The sequence below is a fragment of the Phyllostomus discolor genome, chromosome 2, assembly GCF_004126475.2.
Source record: "Phyllostomus discolor isolate MPI-MPIP mPhyDis1 chromosome 2, mPhyDis1.pri.v3, whole genome shotgun sequence".
Classification (NCBI taxonomy): Eukaryota; Metazoa; Chordata; class Mammalia; order Chiroptera; family Phyllostomidae; genus Phyllostomus; species Phyllostomus discolor.
In genome coordinates, this window is record NC_040904.2 from 197,260,712 (window position 1) to 197,281,526 (window position 20,815).

The 20,815-nt window shown below is 43.3% G+C and overlaps 1 protein-coding gene across 1 annotated transcript in view; it reads right to left on the reverse strand.

Annotated features, from left to right (window-relative positions):
- The window catches only part of CCDC38 (coiled-coil domain containing 38), a 38,229-nt gene that overhangs the window by 3,387 nt on the left and 14,027 nt on the right, over positions 1–20,815 (reverse strand). The window contains exons 6-13 of the mRNA XM_036016981.1: positions 18,660–18,823; positions 18,443–18,523; positions 15,974–16,137; positions 13,496–13,664; positions 9,655–9,712; positions 8,003–8,154; positions 6,616–6,751; positions 1,997–2,202 (exon numbers count right to left, since the gene is read on the reverse strand). Of these exons, the coding sequence (XP_035872874.1) occupies positions 1,997–2,202; positions 6,616–6,751; positions 8,003–8,154; positions 9,655–9,712; positions 13,496–13,664; positions 15,974–16,137; positions 18,443–18,523; positions 18,660–18,823 (1,130 nt within the window). The remainder of the gene's footprint in view (positions 1–1,996; positions 2,203–6,615; positions 6,752–8,002; positions 8,155–9,654; positions 9,713–13,495; positions 13,665–15,973; positions 16,138–18,442; positions 18,524–18,659; positions 18,824–20,815) is intronic.

Sequence of the window (20,815 nt, forward strand, 5' to 3'; positions counted from 1 at the left end):
AACATTATTAATAGTTGATAATGAACTGCCAAAATATTACAAGGTCTCCATTAAGGTTAAATGAAATTAATAATTCAGCTTCACACACAGGTCTGGCTTTTGACTGTTCGGGCGAAAGCTCAGCAGCACATCCCAACTGTGTTGGAATGGGGAGAAATTGCACTTCTCATTGTGGAAGAAGTAAAACTCCCCCGTCTTGGTCTAAACCAGCGCCTCGGCAAAGCCGCCTTGTCACTCACATGTCAGCACTTCACCTTACTCTGTACACCAGCCCCTTGAATTAACTTCCCATTATCCCCGCCCCCCTTAAACCTTTATTACTGACATATGCAGAAGAGATCACTTGTGTAGTTCAAAAAGTTACCACGAAAGTGCATTTTCCCATGAATCTTTTCAGATGGGACTCTCAAGACCGACCAGTGCCGTTTGTCTTGTTTCCTTTAGGGCTGTCCTGAGGGTGAGATTAAATGAGACGACCTCGGCCGTCTGTGCTCCAGTGCCCGGTGCGGAACAGGCATCCACTAGGTGATAGCTATTTTGTGGGCCTTTAATTTTGAGTGTTACATTTATCACGTATTTTTGATGCAAGATTGGTATTATGTTAAATGCCTCCGAACCATGGGAAACATCAACTGAAATTCTCTTGATAAGAACAGTAAACAATTGGAATTAGATTCATGTGTCACTACTGAAAATAAGTTGTAATTACCCTTGGATGGCCATTTATTTCCTACTGCAAAAAAGTATGTGTTATTAGTGTAATTAATCACAGGTCATGTTGTGGAAGGAGTCATCTTTCATATATAACTTTAAAAAATTCACTCTATATTTGATACAATTCCATCAGGATCACCTTAAGGTATTTTGGACTTCATTTTTATATGGGGGAATCAATATCCCCCCTTACACCAGTAATACAGTAAGCAATAACAACATATCTAATATTAGTGGCTAATATTTGAGTACTTACTGTATGCCAAGTATGCTTTATTGCTTCTAGATAGATCATTTAATTTAACCCTCACAACAGCACTACAGGTCATTATTGCCATTATTACTGCCATTTTACAGTTAAACTGAAATATAAGCGATTATTTGGCTTGCCTAACGTCACAAAAGTTGTCAAGGTGGAACCTGGATTGAACTCAGGTAGGTTAGCTCTCACGCACATACTCCTAGCCAGAGTACTAGTCTGCCTCCCAACATTGCTGTAGTGTGAGCATTATCCCACCTATTAGCATCCTCTCTACATGCCATATTACACTAGGGATACCATATATTTATAATACTCATTGCCTCAAAGGTAGTATATAGCTTGGCATGGAGATTATTTGTAGATTGGTACATTCTTCTGAAAGGTCCTAAGCGAGGCAAGGATGTGGGTTTGTGGGGGTGGGGCATGTTTCAAGACTGTAATCCTCATGAGAGTGTCTTGAGGAACGGAGGGATGGATGTGTAAATGTGATGTGTGGAAGTGCTGGCAGTTATGCACAGAGAAGAACCCTCGTTGCATGGCTCTTCAAGCACTTCTTTCATAGATGGAGTCTCCCTGTAGTTCTGCCATGAAGGGCTTCTAATCTGTGGGCCTTGGAGTGTTTCATCACAAGTGCCATTCTTCCAAAATGTTCATATAATAGTGAATTATGATAGCTCTTCAAAAATGTTCATATAAATAGTGAATGTTCACCCCCAAAACCCACTTTTCCAGGCTGAAAGCCCCTCCCAAACTAGGTTAGTTGGTGAACTTTCTGGTCACCCAGTTCCCTTTCTTCACAGTGTTCACATTGGTAATGGCATATTTATTTCATAAGAATGTGTGATGAATGTCTCTCCACTCAATAATGGCTCTCTGAGCAGGGCAGGGCTGGCTTTGGTTCCTCCCACTATGTCTGTGTGGTCATCCTTGCCATGCAAGAGAGAGCTTGCTAAATGTGGAATTCAAGAAAAAAACAGCTACTCATTAAGTAATTCACTGCACTTATATAAGATATTGTACTTTTGCCGTCGTTCTTTGTGTTTTATCCTCTCAATTGCTTCCACATTCTCTTTGGGAATGGTTTCAATGAGGTCACTCAGTTCCACCAGGCGAGACTCTATCTTTACTAGCTTTTGGACTGGGTTGAGGCTGCCAACCTCACCATCTCCGATGCAGACATTGTACACTTGATTAATTTTTTTACTAAGAGAGTCTATCAGTTTTTCCTGAGAGCGAGAAGAAAAGGAGAACAGGAAACAACCTCTCATCACTATTTGCTTGTTCAATAAATGTAAAGTTCTGTTTTATTGTATTATAATGCAAAGGGTTTTTGATATATGCCACCAAAAGTTTCTTGTTTAAAAGAAGAACTTTAATGGTACACAGAAGAGTGAGAAAATGCAGCAATGATATGTATAACAGTTTATAGTCAGATCATTGCTATAGTAACAACTTGGATTATTTTCTTTAAAAACAGTTCAATCTAGGTCTAAAAAGTAATTATAATTGTAATCTTTTTGCCTGAATGTTTTTGTGTATCTGATTCCCTAAGCATTCAAATAGAGGCAACATACACATTTTAAATCCTGTTTTGTCACTCCAGTACATCCTTGCAGCACAGCTGTGAGCTCCTTCTTATTTTTATTTTTTACTCTTACTAGTCTAATTGCTAAAACTGTATAATCATCCTGTATGGTAGTTTTTGCATGCATGCCTTATCTTCCTTTCTAGACTGGCAGCACCTAAAGGGCAGGAGCTATTTCTTAGGTTGACATTTATATCTAAAACAGCACCTTGCTCATAACTATACACTTAATAAATGTTTGCTGAATAAATGAATGCATTCTTTCAGAATTAAAGAAAAGTTACAAGCAAACAGATTCCCACGCTGACCTATAAAAGCCTTCAGAGAAGTTTAAGTTTCACTCGGTCCATTGGGAACCCATTGCAGTGTTCTAGTCTGTTAAACAGAGGCCTAGGCCAAACCTGCAGATCCCTGTACCTGGCTACTGCTGCATTTTAACTGGTGGTAGAGATTCTGGAGCTTGAAGACAACGTTTTTCGGGACCAAAATATAACTGGCATCGTTTTTCTTCAGTCTGTACCCGGCATTCGTAGTTAAGAGGATCTCAATAAAGTCCTGGGCCAATTTAATCGCTTTCCAGGAAGATTTCAGCCCCATTGCATTCTTCTGCTCAAGAAGATGAGAATCACCATGAAGCCAAGGACAAATAACACTCAAGACAGATGTGACTCCTGGAGTCGTGGGACTCCTTACAGAGCCACCAACCATTACAAGATGTTCCCCAGAGTTTCCTTCCAGCAGCTCGTCTCCCACCTCCTACGTTAACCACCTTTTTGATGGTCCTGTTCACCATGGAGGGTCCTGTTCACCCCTTTTCCTTCCACAGTAACACTTACTGTATGTTCTAATTATATTAAAAATAGGCTTTTTAAGAAACTTGGAGAAGTACGAAATAATATAAAAGTTTTAAAAAAAGCAAGTCCTACTTGCCATAAATCTCCTTTTTTCCTCACCATGTCTAAATAACATTTATTACATTTCCCATTTATATTAACCACACATTCCTATAGAAATCTTTAGAAATACAGAAAAATATAAAAGAAAAAAAAGTAACCCATCAAGGGGCTGAAATGTACTTAGGACATGAAAAAACAATATTGCTGTAATGTGAGTCATTTTTTAAAAAAATACGTTGAAGTCTGGTTCTGAGAAAAAAACAACTTTAATATGGGAATGGTTAGTTGACGGAAATTTCTGAAGGAGACCTGGAATTAGAGATGGATGTGAAGTATCTTTAAGTTCCTTCTGTCAAGCAAGAGAGGAAAAGAAAAAGAGAAGTGTTTTCTTAAGGTACGAACAGCATGAGAAATAGGATTAGGGAATGAGGTTAAAGAAAATACCAAGAACACGAGATGGAGGGCCTGGATCGATCTAGAAGGGCAAAGACAAGGGATGCAATGCAGGCCTACTGATGCCGGAAGCCAAGTGTCAGTCCAGTCCCTAGATCTGCCACCAGAGGGCAGGCCCGGCCCAGAGCACCTCGGAGGAGTGGCTGCGAGGGGTGGGAGTTAGTACCTGTTTCTTGTGGTTCGGTGGGGCAGGGTTTTGGAAGACTAAATAAATACCCGGATGAGAACTTCAGCTGCCTTCCAACAGAATGGGAAGTGATCTGACCAGAGCCATGTTTACAAGGAGTAACTGTTACCGAAATTGGATAGGAATGGGGAGATGTCTAGATGTCATTTGAAGTTCCAGCTCAAGGATTCTCTATTCTAATCCATGCCACATGCTATACTGTGTGTTGAATACAAACACCTCCCCCAACTGAACTGGATCGGCTCCCTGTTGGAAGGAAAATTAAACCAAAGAGGAACACATGCTGCAAACTGAGCACTCGAATAGCTTACATTCCATTGCACGTCCAACGAAAAGGAACAAACAGCCGCTACACAAGCATGGATGAATCTCAAACAGCGTTGGGAGGAAGGAGCCAGGTGAAGCAGACATATTACACAGTTCCATTTACATAAAGTTCAAACGCATAAAATCTGATGGATGGTGGGAAAGGTGAGGATAGTGGTCACCTGGAGGAGAGGATGCTAGTAATGGTCTCTTCCCCGAGGAAATTCTTTGACAGGTACATTGATGATTTGTAGCACTTTTCAGTACTACATTATACCTGAATTTAAATTTTTATTACAAAAGTAACAAATCAATGAAAAATGTTTTAGAGGATTAGGTACAATTAGGAGTGCGGAAGTTTTGAAAGAATCAAGTTTATAGTTATCATAGCTCCAAAGTAACTGATAATTTTGTGAATATCAAAATTAGGTGCAACTACGTTTATTTACTCACAAAGGATTATGTTTTGCACGTGTTGAGGCCTAAAAGAATGGGAGTAAGCAAGCCAGAACATTCTAAGAAAAGAATGTTTTTCCCCTGCCAATTTTTCTGCTCCCCTCCCCTTCCCACCCGGTACTTCACATCTCTAGGAGAGTGTAATACTTGGGTGCCAGAACTACACCTGCAACCAAAATCTCATGGATAGTCTTTTAGAAGTAATTTTCAGATAAACTGCACCTTCTTTGTTCCAGTTGCCTCCAAGTTTAACGGTACTGAAAATGCTACTTTTTAAAACAGCTACCCTAAACTTGGGTGAAAGGGGCTTGGTGTGAGGAAGGGGGAGATACCACATTATCTTAATTTTTCTCGTCAAGCAATTTCAGAATTAAACAGAATTGAAGGGTGGAACCAGCCCAGGTGTCCATCAACAGATGAATGGATGAATGTGGTAAATAAATACAATAGAGTATTTTTCAGCTATGAAAGGAATTCTGGTACATGTTACAACATGGGTGAGCCTTGAAAACATGCTAAGTGAAATAAGCCAGACACAAAAGGACAAACAACTATTATATGATTTAACTTATATACGGTACCTAAGATAGGCAAGTTTAGAGAGAAAGAAAGCAGAATAGAGATTTATCAGGCTGAAAAGAGGGTAATGGGGAAATATTGTTTTGTGGGTATGGAGTTTCTATTTGGGAATGATGAAAAATTCTGTAAATAGATAGTGGTGATAGTTACACAACATTGTGAATACACTTAATGCCACTGAATTGTACACTTAAAATGGTTAAATGGTAAATTTTATGTTATGCATATTTTACCACAATTAAAACAATGGTTAAAAAAAAAACGGCATTGAAGAATGGAGAGATAGCTGTCATCACACTTCTTGCTCTAGCAGGGCACAACCCATACCCTCCTAACTCGGGGCCGTACCACCCCAGGAAACGTGTGTGGGAAGGGGAGCTTCTTGTGACCCTGCTTACCTATGGATAGGGGAGCGCAGTCATCTGATAATCCAGTTCCCCCAAGTCTACTGCTTGAAGATCAAGTTCATAACCATAAATGTGATGTTAACCTCACATATTAGCATGAATTTTCATTTTATTTGAGATTTTTACAAGCAAACCAACGTTTGCTGGAGTTGTGAGTCAAGAAACCTAATCATTCATTCAACAAACATTTATTGAGCACCTAGTTTAGGGACCCTAAACTTAGCTAGGAAGGGTAAGAAATCCCTGCCCTCAAGGGGTTTGCATCCAGCTGGGAGAGACTGATGTGTAAATAAATGAGTACATTAGTGTGTGTTACAGGTGCTCTGACAATGACTCATCCATGCAGGACCAAGGAGGCCAGGGTCTATTACAAGCTCATTGTTGGTCAGATATTCCATTCAGTGTTGATTCAGTGTCTCCTCTCTTAATTATTTGCTCCTTAATTACTACCCAAATGATCACAGTGAGCTACTTCAATATGTATACACTCTCACTAGAAGAAAATGTATTTATGGAGGGAAAATTTCAACATCATACTTTGTAATTAGAGTAACATTTTAAGAGAACCTCAGTGCCAATTTGAATGCTTTCTGTCTACTATGTAAATTGACTTATGTACAGACAAGATCATTCTAAGCTGGTTTTCTGCCTTTGTCATCAACCTGGGCTTCTGGTTTCCTTTCATCCTCCCATCCCAACAACTTGGTATGCAGGGAGTGCAGATTGTCATCACTGCCGGAGTAAAATGACCGTAGGCAAAGAAGGCTTACCTGGGCTTCTGAATTAAATTCTCCAAAACTAAATAGCCTGGACCTTAATTCCAGTTCTGCTGCTTTTTCCTCTTCTCTCAGACAGTTAGCCTTAAGCATTTCCTTGTGCTCTAAAAGAAACTCTATGTTGCTATTTCTGTGGCAAAAGGAGAAAGAAACACTTGTCTGTAATGTGTGGTTTGGTGAAATAAACCACCAGCCAGGAGCTTCAACACTCCTTCCAGATCATGCATTAGCATCCTGTAACTAGCAAGCCAAACCCGAGTTTAAGATGTAGCCAAAGTACATGCAACTTCTCAGGTTAAAATGAGAAAAATGCAGTCTGTTTTTAATGGCCACGAGGAAGCAGTTTCTTCCTCTCTCTTACTGTCATGTTGAGGTCCTCAATATCCCCCTCATGAAGGGCAACGAAGCTGAGGTGCTGGGAGCTCAGGGTGTGAGATCCAGTATGTCTGTGTTCTCAAACATCTGGGGAGCCAGGGCTAAAAACAGGCTCCTGGCTCCCTCCCCTAGAGATTCGGATATAGATCTCGAGATGGACTCTGACATGGGCCCCCTTTTCCTGCCCAACCATACCCTCCCTGTCATCCAACATCATATTGTCAGGGGTAGGGGGCCATAGCTGTGAGGATTGGGAGGGGGGACGTGGATTAAAGGGATACATTAGTGGTAACAGGGCCATGAGATGATTTTTAGGTTCCTAACTTCTAAGTAAGTTAGTTTGTTCCGAAGTTCAATGTAGTTTGACATACTACTTAAAAAGATCGCCATCTTCTGGCCCAGCAACTGTTTGGAAAAAGGTTCTATACATTTTTATGGTGGGTATATATACAGATCTGTTCTCCGTGACTTGAAGCTGTTGACCAAAATTGTAATAATACAAATTGTACAACAGGGATTTTGTGAGTCCTCGAACCCCGAGTCCTTCCTCTGACAGAAATCCCTTCCTATCGTAGCCCTAACATGTTGACATGTGTGTTACAAAATGGTAACACCATTTAAGTGGTTTTGTTCAGGAGAGTCACCGCTGAGGAAAACGCATTTGTTCGCAGCATCTTTGAAAACATGATTTGATTAGCCAGATGATTGGGTAAAAATTGTAGTGAACAAAAATTAAGGCAGTAGGGGACACGGCGGTTCTTTTTAATCTTTTATTATAGTTAGCTAGGAAAATATTTTGACAAACGAAGGGAAGTAGGGACTAAAACTAAAGCCAGTCTATTCTGTGTAAATACAACTTCAATTCTGTACACCCCACAATGTAAACTATTAATAAAATTTTCACCCTAAACAGAGACCACAAGAAGGGACCACATATGAATACATTAGATTTTTGTCTCTGGTTAGAAATTCCTTAATAGAATGAACCTTGTTTTCAATGACTTACATTTTATCCTGTATAAGTTTCTCTCTTTTATTCACATCTTCAAGATTTTCATCTACATCTTGAGAATATTGTACCAGAGTAAGATTCTGCTCTTCCAGCTCTGTGAGGACTTGAAGCAACTCTTCTGGTTCTTTGAAATAAAGCTCCGGCTCCTAGTCAATCAATAATGAAGAATATAATTTATTTAGAAATATGCTGTCTATAGACATGTGACTTATCTAGAAAAAATATGTTCTGGAATGTGATTCTGTTTATGAAGGAGAGATGGGTAGAAAATGGCAAAGGAGCCTATGTCCACATGAGAGCTGGCCCTCAGGAGGAGGATATTTGAGGTGTTGTGGGGAGAAGAAAGGTTTTGGGTGAAAAGAAGAGGGTGAGGAAAAGAGAAAAGAAGCAAGGATGGCCAGAAGAGGCAAGGGAGAAGAAACAGAAGAAAGATAAAGATGGGGTGAAGTGAAGGCCATCTTTTTCCCATATTTAATTATTTTATATTTTCCAAAATTTTGGGAATAAAGGTGTATTATTTTAAGTAAATTTAATTTTTGAAAAGATGGGTATTTATAAACCCATATTAATCATATTTCCTATAGCCAAGGGCTGGAAACACCTCAGTGTCTGTCTGTGGATGAACGGATAAAGAAACTTGGTGGGGGGATGGAGGGGAAGAAGTGGGAGAGCCCAGGAACGTGTATAAAGAACTCATGGGCAAAGACAACGGGGGCAGGGAGAGGATTGAATGTGGGAGGTGGGGGGAGGGGAGGGCAGGGGAGAGTAATGGGGGAAAATGAGGACAGCTGTAACCAAACAACAATAAAAAAATGGGAAAAAAAAGAAATGTGGTATATTCATACAATGGACTATTAACCTTAAAAAGAAAGAAATCTTACCATATGGATGAAGCTGGAAGACATGCTAAGTGAAACCAGTCACAAAAAGACTAATAGTGCATGATTCTACTTTTATGAGGTGTGTAAAGTCATCAAGCCCTCAGAGAACAGGGCAGTGGTGGCCGGGGTCTAGAGGGGACGGGCTTCCGGGAGCTGCCCAGCTAGTGTGGAGTCTCACCTTACGGGGTAAGGAGGCACAGAGGCCTGTCGCCCATGGTGTACAGCAGCCGGCTGCCGAGCTGCACACTTAAACACGGTCAAGTGTGGTCAATTTGATGTCACCTTTTTTTACCATAATTTAAAAGGACGAGGAAGGTATATTTTATATATATTTTATATTATATATATATAATAACGGATGGTGTTTTTAAGGTTATTTATTTATTTATTCTTTTGAGTTTCTACAGTTGTATTTAGGACGGGGTTAGCTCAAAGTCTCTCCTTCGATAAATTGATCGAAGGTCAATTTATCTTACAGTTCAGCTGCTCAGTGGGTCTGTATCTCAGTAAAATGGTGGGCAGTCAGGTCAGGGGGTGGCTGCTTTTTACAGGAAGACTGTTCACATATATCCCCTAAATTATTACCTGTTTATAGACACTTATTTTTCATAATATAATCTGATGACAACATTGAACTACATATACAACTGGGGAATAGTATCAAAATTGTGTTTTCTCCTGGAGAGTTGTGGAATGTTTGGAGTAGGGAATTTTAATTTCAAAAGAAAAAATGTGTATTTAAATCAAGAAACATGACATAGTTACCAGCTCGTAGTCCAGTTCATCATCCAGACTGTCTTCTGAACTTACGCTTGCAGATCGGCTGGAAAAGAAACAGAAAATACCTGATTTCTGAGCCATTTTCTGTCCACAGATTTGCTTTCACTTCTGAATTTTCTTTGGAAACTAACTACAACATAGTTTTTTTCAATAGCTTATTTAGCCTTTTAAGGACCTCCTTATTTCAGAAATCAGTGGATCCCATGAGTGTGTAGGAGAAAATCAGACTCACCCAGACAGGGGTGACGTGCAAACAGGAGACCCTGAGAAAGGGCTGTACCTACCGTACAGTACCGGTTGTTTGAGGCGCATCAACAGAGTAAGGTCATTTGTTTTAAAAAAAAACATGACAACCCAAATTGCCACATCCATTCTGTCCATTTTAATGCAGCCTTCTTGAAAACTACATGTGCCCTAGTGCTCAAAATAAAGCTTGTACTCTGAGTAATAAAATATTTGGTTTTTTTTCTAAGAACACATTTTAATTAAAAAAAAAATCTTCCAAATGTTGGCCAGGGGATGGGTGATAAGATACATGCTCGAACAATTACGTGGCCTGCAAAGGGGCTCTGGAAAAATTCTTTAAGAAGGACACATCGAAAATGATGGGAACAGAGAGAAGTTGGAACTTGGTATTTCCAAATCAGGTCACATTCATAGATAACATTGGTTAAGACTTGAACGTATCTTTTTAGGAGACATAATTCAACCTCTAACAAGATTTAACATAATCCCTATCACAATACCAGCAAGATTTTTTTTGTAGATATAGGCAAGATTATTCTAGAATGTATACGGAAAGACAGAGGAACCAGAATAGTTCATGTAATTTTGAAAAAGGGGATGACATAAGAAGAATCAGTCTACCTGATGTCAAGGGCATAGCCATGGCAGTCAGGACCGTGTGGGGTCAGCAGAGGTCAATGGAACAGAACAGAGAAGACAGAAGAAGGCCCGAATGAGTACGCCCAACTGGTTTTTGACACAGGCGCCAAAGCGATTCGGGTGGAAAAGCCATTTCAACGAAGGTGATGGGGCAACTGACATCCACGGACAACTAAAAAACCCCATCTTAATGTAAACCTTATCCCTGTTACACACACAAAAAAAAACAACCCAAATTCATCACAGACTTAAGGCAGATATAAAACTTTTAGAAGAAAACTTGAAAAACATCTTTGAGATCAAGGACTGGGCAAAGGGTTTTAGGCTTGACATATAAAGCATGATTTGTAAAAGAAAAACTGGTAAGTTGGACTTCATCCAAATAAAAGACCCTCTTTTTTTTTTAAATGATTGACAGCTCACTTTCTTTTTTTTTTTAAGATTTTATTTATTTATTTTTAGAGAGGGAAGGGAGGAAGATAGAGAGAGAGAGAGAAACATCAATGTGCGGTTCCTGGGGGTTATGGCCTGCAACCCAGGCATGTACCCTGGCTGGGAATCGAACCTGGGACACTTTGGTTCCCAGCCTGCGCTCAATCCACTGAGCTATGCCAGCCAGGGCAAAAGACCCTCTTAAGAGGATGAAAGGACAGTCTATAGGCTGAGAGGAAATATTTGCAAACCACCAAGTCACAAAGTACTAGTATCTAAATATATAAAGAATTCTCAAATTCCAACACTTAACCCATCCAGTTGGAAAATAAGCAAAAGACAGGAATAGACAGTTCACCTAAGAGGATCTAAAGATGTGAGCAAGCACATGAAAAGGTGCGCAACACCGCTAGTTACTGTGGAAATGCAAATTAAAGGCACAAGAAGATACACGCATCTATCAAAATGGCTAAAATAAGAAAGTAGTGAAATACCAAATGTTGGTGAAGAAGGAAAGAAATGGGTCCCTCATACATTGCTGGTGGGGATGTAAACTGGCATAGCCACTCTGGGAAACAACTTGGGAGTTTCTTTAAAAACTAAACTTGCATTCACCACCCAACTCAGCAGCTGCATTCTGGGTATTTAATCCCAGAGAAATGAAAAGTATGTTATACAAAAAGTTGTATAAATACAGTCACAGCAATTTTATTCATTGTAGCCCCCAACCGGAAACAATCCAGCTGTGCTTCAGTGAGTGGATGGCTGAACTGCAGTGTGTCCATGCTGTAGAACACTACTCAGTGGTGAAAAGGAACCAACTGCTGGTCGATCCAACATCTTGGACTGATGCTCAGAAAATTATGAGCAGTAAAACACCCAGTCCTAAAAGGTTACATACATACTGTGCAATTCCATTTATGTTGCATTCTTGAAATGATAAAAATCAGAAATGGAAAACAGTTCAGTGGTCACCAGGGATGAAGGGTGGCAAGCGGGTCGGGGATGTGACTGTAAAGGGGAGACCTGAGAATCCTGGGGGCACGCTCTGCATGGGACCGTCTCTCGGCTGTGTGAACGCCAGTGTCCTGGCTGTGGTATTGTAGGACAGTCTTGTGGGGTGTTACCTGTGGGCGAATCTGGGTAAACGGTGCGTGGGATCTCTCTGTATTATTTTTTACAAGTACATGTGACTCTACAATGACCTCAAAGTTAAACATTTAATTAAAAACCAAACCAAACCAGTGACGGCTAACTGCCACAGTGCCCCTGGAATTCAGAGCAGTGTCTGTGTGGACATGTGTCATGTGTGACTGTTGTGGATCCCGTGGTGCTGGCCCAGAGCCTTTCCTTGGGACTGGTGTGCCTGACCTGGGCATCAATATATTTTCTTAAAGCTCCCTGGGTTAGGCAGGGTTGAAAGAAGCAAAAACGCTTTATGGTCCTCCTGCAGCAATTTTGAATGACGTGGTGAACTGCAAACACTCAGACCAGCAGGGTAAGGTAATGAACAAGTGAGCAGTAGATTCTGAGAGCCGAAGACCCAAGACGCAGGGGCGGGAAGTTTCTGCAGATACCAGTGGCAGACACTTCTCAGAGAAGGCAGGGAGGCCTGTAAGAGCTCCGTCAGCTCAGGAGCACGCAGAAATGGCAACTACTACCTCCAGTGTCCTACAGGGGGCGTGGTGGCCTGGTACGTGTGCTGAAGAAAGGCTAAAAGAGATATTTGCTGAAAGACAGTGTTTCCAAGAGGGCTCATCAAGCATGCACTCTACTTTGCTAAGGATGTCTTGCTTTTCTCCACGGCGCGAGTGGACTCCTTGCGTGGTTTTCCTGTTTGAAAGGTCCGGGCAAAGTCCGTGTCGTCAGCAACGGTGGAGGTGAAAAGAAATAACATATAATTAGAAATTAATCCTTGTTATTTGGTGCAAGATAGTCTTTGTTCTGCGTAGATATGCCCATTACTTTAAAAAAGTATCAGAATTATATTCGCAGAAAATGGAGCTCTTTCAGTCTAGCGAAACTGGATTACAAGCGTAAGAATAAAATCAAAGGCACCCTGGTGTTGGGAGGAGGGGCATGTGTCAAAAACGATACAAGTCACAGAATCAGGGACATCAGTTGTGAAATAGAAGTCACGGTTCTATTTTTACCTAATCATACATATTCCTAATCACAGACTTTTTTTTAATTGAGAGGACAAAGGTGGTGAACAGTTCAGTCAGTGCATCCTGTGGGGAAACCTACCTTTGCCACATACAAGTCGGCCACGCTGTCCTTCTCCCCACCCCTCCACGCGCCTGGTCTCCCCACGCCCGTGTCTGTGCCTCCTCCTGATCTGACACTGAGCTGTGGGCAAAACTGGCCTCCGGCGTTTCACCCCCAGGCGCCCCCAGGTCGTCTTTCCTCGCACCCCCGCTGTCACGACTTCCAACCACTCTTCCTGCTACTCCGTGTTGGAACCACAGCAGGCCTTACTGACGCCACCCCCTTCCCCCTGTCAGCTTACAGGTCCTGGATCTCTCCTTTGAGAAGGGCACCTGCTCGGGTCTTACTTTTGTGAGTGAAGTTCCAAACTCTCGTGTTACCTTGGCTACCTGTGCCCGGAGAATAGTAATCTGAAAACGATATCTTTGTGACGTCCTCAGCACTGCTCTCTCCCTTCCTTGCACTTAACTCTAGAAATAGAAAATAAAGGGAGGGGAGAAACATTTCTGAGGATAGCTTTGTCTGAGGGAAGACAGAGTGATGGTAAAAGCTTCCAGGGACAGAAATATACGGTGGGGACATCACAACCAGCACATGTATGAGGCAGAAGGCAAGGGCCGGTCTCTGGAGCAGGCCCTTGGGCGAGGGCTAACCCGCAGGGCACGAGGAAGTCTCTGTTTCCCACATCAGTCTGTCCTAACCTCTAAAACCCCGGTGCAAGCCATTCCCTGCTCTGGACTGAGCAGCCCATTACTTTCTGAGTGTCTTCCAGTTAGAAGGCAAGGCTGGGAGCACTGCATCTTAAGCTGTTAGGTGCAAATACCTCTCACTTTTCCTTTCCACTTGTCTTTTCTTTTGTCAGACATCATCGCTGTGCTCCCTCAATATTTCATACACACTGATCCAAGTTAATCCCACTCGGCAGTGAAAGCGCAGGGGAGCTGGGCAGGGCCGCCGTCTGCGGTGTGCCAGTACATGTTTAACGGCCAGCTCTCTGGGAGAAAATTCTCCCTGGTTGGTAGCTGACTGACTTCTGTGATGTGAATGTTCTTACCCCAGAGTCTCAGAATCAGCTCTCAGCTGAAGCATTTGCAGGTCTTCGGAGCTCTCTGAGTGGCTCTCTCCTCTCCAGTGCTCTGCTCCGGGCACTCCAGCCACTGTGCCCGCCCTGGGTCCGCTCTGTCTTTTCAATGCATGGGGACTGCTGGGCCCACCTGGGCTCCCTCTCCCTCAACGCACCCCGGAAACTCCCCAGGCAGCACCCAGAGGCCATCGTAGAGCTCATCTCATTGTTTCCTTTCTCTCAGGGATTACCGTGCGTCACTCCTGATGTCCAGTGTCTGAAAACTGTTGCTTCGTATGTTTTTCATTTTGTATGTTTTTAGGCAGGGAGGTGTCTGATTCTCATTATCCCAAAGTTACTAGAAGTGGAAGTCTTCCCTGATGACCCCACTTTGATCGTTTATTAAATTCTTATATATAATAGGATCTATTTGCCTTCATTGAGCTGACTTCCAAACACCACTACCACACTCTTTTAATTTCTGAGACTCTGCGATAATATGTTGTATATCCTACAGGGCCGTAACAGGGAATGAATACGCTGTACTTATGTAAAGCTACCCATATGAATCTTAGTAAATGTTAAACCCAGCTTGTTACTCTAACCTGATTTTTCTCTCAAAACTAGAACTTGCACATTAAAAGGGGGTTTTCTTAGTGTGCCTCACAGCTCAGCAGCTTCAGTTCCTGTGTGAACCAGAGGAGCAGCCTCACCCCGAGGCCCCCGCCCAGCACCAACGGCTCAGACCCAGGAACGCAGCTGGGAAAACACCCGACGGCCAGCTCAAGGGCACTGAAAACCCACGAAAAACCCACGTTCGGACCAGCAAGGGCACTGCCTGCAGGCCCACAGCCCCTGGGCCCTGGATCTCCCTGTTCCGAGTCCCTCTCCCGCCTCATAAAAACCTCTGCCCGCACCGAGGTGTTCAGCTGGGCTTTGGGACCAGGGCCCTCCATCCTCTCACGTGACCAGCACCTGAATAAGCCTCTCTCCTTCTCACCAGCACCCGTGTCACAAGTGTGGCTTTTGCTGCAGCCGGCAGTCGAACCTCTGTCCGGTGACAGGGTCAGTAACAGCTCCCCCTCCATTACCTCCTGCCTTCCAAAGGACTTAGCTTTCTGGGTGAACCTCAGAATCATTGAGTGCAGTTCTCCCCAACCCAACACCCAAGTCCCTGACAAATTTTTGGTCTCAGTTTTGTTATCATTCCATAAAACTTACACAGCAATTTTCAGAAAAATTGGTAGCTTTGCAATTCAATCTTTCTATCTAAAAACATGACCTATTTCTCTGTTTGTCAGGTCTTCAGGTCACACAATTAAGTTTATTGTTGCTTTCTTGGAGTTAATTTCCTAGTATGTCTGTTAATTAATAAAGTTAGTTTGTTTACGTTAATACATTAGGCTAATAAATATAATTGGCCTTGTGTTCATTTGCTCAAATTCTTTTTCAGGTTTTTATGCATGGGAGGTTCTAGGTATCCTATCAGATCATCTGTAAATAATATAGTTTCTATGCCTCCATGTATATATTTGTATTGCTTTATGTCTGTCATTAACCTGAGTTTCCAAATTAATAATATATAATATCAGAGGCAGTAAGAATTCTTCTTCAGGTTGTGCTTGAAATCTTAACTACTTAATAAGTAGCAAACGAACATTGAAGTTGGACATTTTAGACCCAGGGATACTTACTGACATTAAGGACATGACTCACTTGTTAATATTTTGGGAAGAGTGCCCTCCGAATATTCTTTACTCTTTGACACCTGCACCCTTTTCAGTGCTTGCTGGATCTGCCATTGTTTCGGAGACAATTTCAGCAGAAAAAGTCCATATTTCATGTACTCTTTGAGAAGGAATTCTGCTTTTGATATTTCACTACACAAAGGAAACGAAGATACAATTAGACACATCTGTGTGAAAACATGTCCTTTTTTTTACAAAAAAGTTTTACAAAATTCATTCTTTTGATTAGGTACGTACTTAACAAAAATTCCAAGTGTGGCCATAAAGATACAGGCAGCAGTAAGATATGAGATGAAAAGAAATAACCTCTAGGAAATCTATTGGAATAAACATGCCCTCGGATATGCGCGACTAGGGCAGACTGGGGATAGTTTGACTCTACGTATTTATTTCGGAGGGAAATGTTGCATTAAGGGTGAGACACAGGGGGAAATTAGAAGGGACTCGGGACTTGTATGATAAGAAAAGAAACTTAACATTCAACAGCACCCACTATGTACTGGGAAATATGCAGGACACACTACAGATGTAGTTTCATCTTCAGTACAGCGCTTTAAAATATGCATTATCGCCCTGGCTGGTGTGGCTCAGTGGGCTGAGTGCTGGCCGGCAAACCGAAAGGCCGCTAGTTTGGTTCCCAGTCAGGGCATATTCCTGGGTTACAGACTGGGTCCCCAGTAGACCTGCAAGAGGCAACGGATCGACATTTCTCTTCCTATCTTTTTCCCTCCCTTCCCCTCTCTCTATAAATAAATAAATAACATCTTTAAAACTGTATGTTAAATTAAAAAATTTAAAATAGGCATCATCATTCCTATCTTTTGGAGGAAGACCTGTGTGACTTGCAAAGCCACCTGTCTGACAGATGGGGGAGCCAGCACAGCACTGAGGCCTGGACTGAAAGCCTTTCCCCAGCCTCACCTGGCTTCCCCGTAACTGTGTTTCAAAGTGGACCCAAAGGGACTGTTCACAATAGCAAGGAAGGCCCTCAGGAGAGCAGGCTCCACCCTCTTCCTTCAGAGCCTTCTTTAAACACTCACTGTTCAGCACCCTTATCAATATCTCGCCTATATCAGTATCTCCCCGTCAGTACTGCTTCCAGTCAGAGCCTTCCCGAAGCCCTGGTGTGTAAGTGATATTCGAGGGTCAAACCTGGATGTTTAAACTATCTAAAGAATCTCACAGATCACCAGTTGCAAGATGTCGGGAGGCCCTCATTGTACCACCACTTTCGTTTTCAGATGGAAAGCCTCCAAGGTGTGCTACTACGAGCAGGGTTAAAACGGCTAGAATTGTGCAGCTTCCAAGCAAAGGCTTCAGAACCAGCCCCCTTTCCCTTTGTGCATGGACTCCCAGCCCTCCCTGCGGTGGAGGACCAGGGCGGGCCCTGGGTGGCCCCTGTGCAGGAATGCAGCCCTGGGTTCAAACGCAGCGGCTGCTGCTCTAGTTTTGTAGGGAGATGGGAGCTTCTCCTTACTTTGTGGCATGAAGGAGGGAAGGGAATTCTCCATCTCTGAGTGCCTACAGCCGGGCTCCTACCATGGAAGAGGCTGCTGGAGCCAGACTGTGTTTGAAACATACATTTTGTTCATAACAGTTGGTTTCAAAGAAACTGCCCTCCAATTCATTTGCTGCATTTTAGACAACCTCCTGTCCCCCTCCCCAGAAAAGTCAAGGGTGTTAAGTCTAAGTCTAGGGCTTGGTTTTAGAGCAAAACTAAACATCAAGTCCTCAAAAAGAAAAAAACAATACTGAGCATGCTTTGAAACCAAGACTAGAGTCTCCTGGATCATAAAATTGCTGTCCAAGGATGATGACAAAAGGAAGCTTCTTCAGGTATTTAAAATGAGATCAGGTGAGGTACATTTGACTGTAGAAGAAAATGTCCAGGTTTGGGGGGAAAAAGTGGCAGATGGTACACAAATTTTATTTCAAACTCCTGTTCCTTTATTTTCAATATTATAGACCCATTTTTAATATCAATGCTAGGTTCATCTAAGTATAAGGATAAATATAAAAATACTGCCAATTATAGTTGCAAGATAATTTTTTTTAAATTAAAATTCCTAAAATTCCTTTTAGGAATCCCCACTGCAGAGATGTTAAAATGTGGGAAGAAATGTGCCGTAGAATGAAAGGAAAAGGACACGTAGAAGATGATTTGTTTACTCCTAGCATCGGTTTTCTTCTTTGCAACTACATTTCCTGGTTTCGGTATTGACAAGTTGGAGAAGCTTTTCAGCCCGGGACCACTGTGCCGTCCTGACGCCCAGTCGGAGACGGTCCCTGGCCAGCAGAGCGCTTATTTAAAAAATGTGGCCGTACCTATGAAATCGTCAGCAGGTAAGGATTCTTCCCACTGAGGTCCTGCTGAGCACACACAGGCCTGAGTGGGGCGTGGACGCACGGCGAGGCGAGCATGGTGCCCTGGCCTCACCTTTTCACTGCCTGCACCTCCAGGCTCGCTTTCTTCAGCTCCGCCGTCATGTGGAGCTTGTTCACGGTCTCTTGGGCTGCACTGAGGAGGAGCAGAGATTCGTTAGTGTGGTGTCTTGTGGTGTGGTGTGGTGTTGTGTTGTGTTCTGAGGAACCCGAAAGAAGGAAGCGGGGGTGGGGGGGTGGAAAGCGGCGTGGCTGGCGGGGAAAGAACGAACACTTTAAGGGCTTCCACAGATCGCTGGTCGTTCTCCCGCAGGAACTCCTCAAAGGCGATCGCGTCGTCCTGGAGCTTTGTCTCTGCTTTTAGGATCTGTTGCTCCTCCGTCTCCATGCACCTCTCAAACTTTGTGATTGCGCTCCTCTTGGTGGACAGAGTGTACTGGGAACATCGAAAACAGAAGGGCGTCGAGAACATTACCCCACGCGGCTAGCACACCTCAACAGTCTCGCAATAAAGGGGGAAATAGCCTGCATTGTAAGTGGTCATTTATATCAGAAAAAAAATGGTACGCCCAAATCTTGGGGCTTTGGCCTTTACTTCATGGAGGAATTTTATTTGGGAGATAATGAGAAGGGAGGCTAATTCCTCTCTTACTTTCATGAAGGGGTTCGATATTGTTCCAAAACGCCTGGGCCCCACAAATCAAAATTAGCTACGTATTGCTCCAAGGGCAGGCCCATCTGTATTACCCTCAGCGTCCCTCTAGTGCTTCCTGTGCATCGGAAAGCTGGGCTGTGGGCAGCTTCGCAGGCCCTGCCCCGGGAAGCACCAAGGGAGAGGCAGGCTCCAGAGCTGCGGGGCCAGGGATGCGTTCCTCCAGGCCAGCCCAGGGAGGCGGCACTCAGCCTCAGAGAGCCCCACATCCAACTTTGACATCAGCTTGTATTTTTTTAGTACAGAATACAAGAATCCACTAGGGTTTTTAATGCTGTGCATGGAAAATAGACTACAAATAAACACTAACTATAGACTATAATGTAAGCATTATAATATGCATTAACTAAAACTATGTAAATGAAATCATTTTAAAGAAACACAGCCAATAACTAGATATTCCAAGTTAATAACAAAAACCATATTTCATTTATCACTCCATTCACCAAGAATGTGTTGAGTGACTACTGAGTGCCAGGACTGTTTTAAGTGGTGTTACTAGAGCAAAGAACAAAATAAGCAAAATCGCTTTCGTGGGGTACACATGCTGGTAGATGGGGAGTCTAATAGGGAGGATGAGGAGTCCAGTGGGTAAGGGCCAGAGTCGCCATTATGTGCGGGCAAGGAAAGCCTCCCTGGTGTGCTGAAACTGAAACAGAGACTGGCTGGAAGGAAGTGGGGAGCAGATCTAAGGAAGAAATGTTCCTCCAAGAAGGGAGAGCGTCTGCGCACAGGCTCCGGGGCAACGACACCGTCAATGTGTCCTAGGAACAGCAGGGAGGCCCGTGAGTCTGGAGCAGGTGGAGCAAAGTGAAGAGTGGTAGGAATGTCAGAGAGAGAGAGAGAGAGAGAGAGAGGGAGAGGGAGAGGGAGGGAGAGGAAGAGGGAGAGAGCGAGAGAGAGAGAGAAAGAGAGAGAGTGCACGCACACTGGGCACCAGGTAAGTCACCGATGAATGCTCTTCAGCAGAAGGGGGCATGGGTGGGAATAGACTCCTAGTGCTGAGTGGAGAATATATGCAAGAGATATTGGTGACACAGACTTAGGGTGGCAGCTGTGGCAGTCACGAAAAGCAGTGCAATTATGGATATATTTGGACAAAATATTTGAAAGTGTATTTGGATACGGGTGGTGAGGTAAGGAGGTGGAGTGGAGGATAACTCTGATATTTTTGGCCTAAATGACTGGGAAAATGGACTTGCTGTTTACTGAGACAGGGGGGCTGCATGAGGTGGAGGTTTGCGGGGCTCGGGAAGAGTGTAGCGGGGGCCAAGTCCTAGGAATGCCTAGTGAGCGTCTGAGTGGAGACATGAAGAACTGCAGTTGCATTTGTGAGTCTGGAGTTCAAGGGAGAGGGTCAGGCTGCAGAAGTAAATCTGGAAGTTGTTAATATGGGAGCGGAAGTGAAAGCCGTGGCCTGGGGGGGCACGGTGGACCACAGGTGAGGAGCAGGCCCTGGGATGTTCCAGCATCCAGAGAGCAAGGAGAAAAGGGACAGGAAGGGAAAACTGTGAAGGAGGGAGCAGCCAGTGGCGTTGAAGAACCAAGAGAGAGAGTGGGTCCCAAAAACCAGCTGAGGAAAGTGTTTCCAGAAAGAGGAAGTGACCCAATGGACCCGGTGCTGCCCAAAGACCAGTGAGAGGAAGCCTGCGAAGTGACCATTCTGATTCGGCAAAAGTGGTTTTGGTGGAATGATGAGCGCCAAAGCCTGGCTGA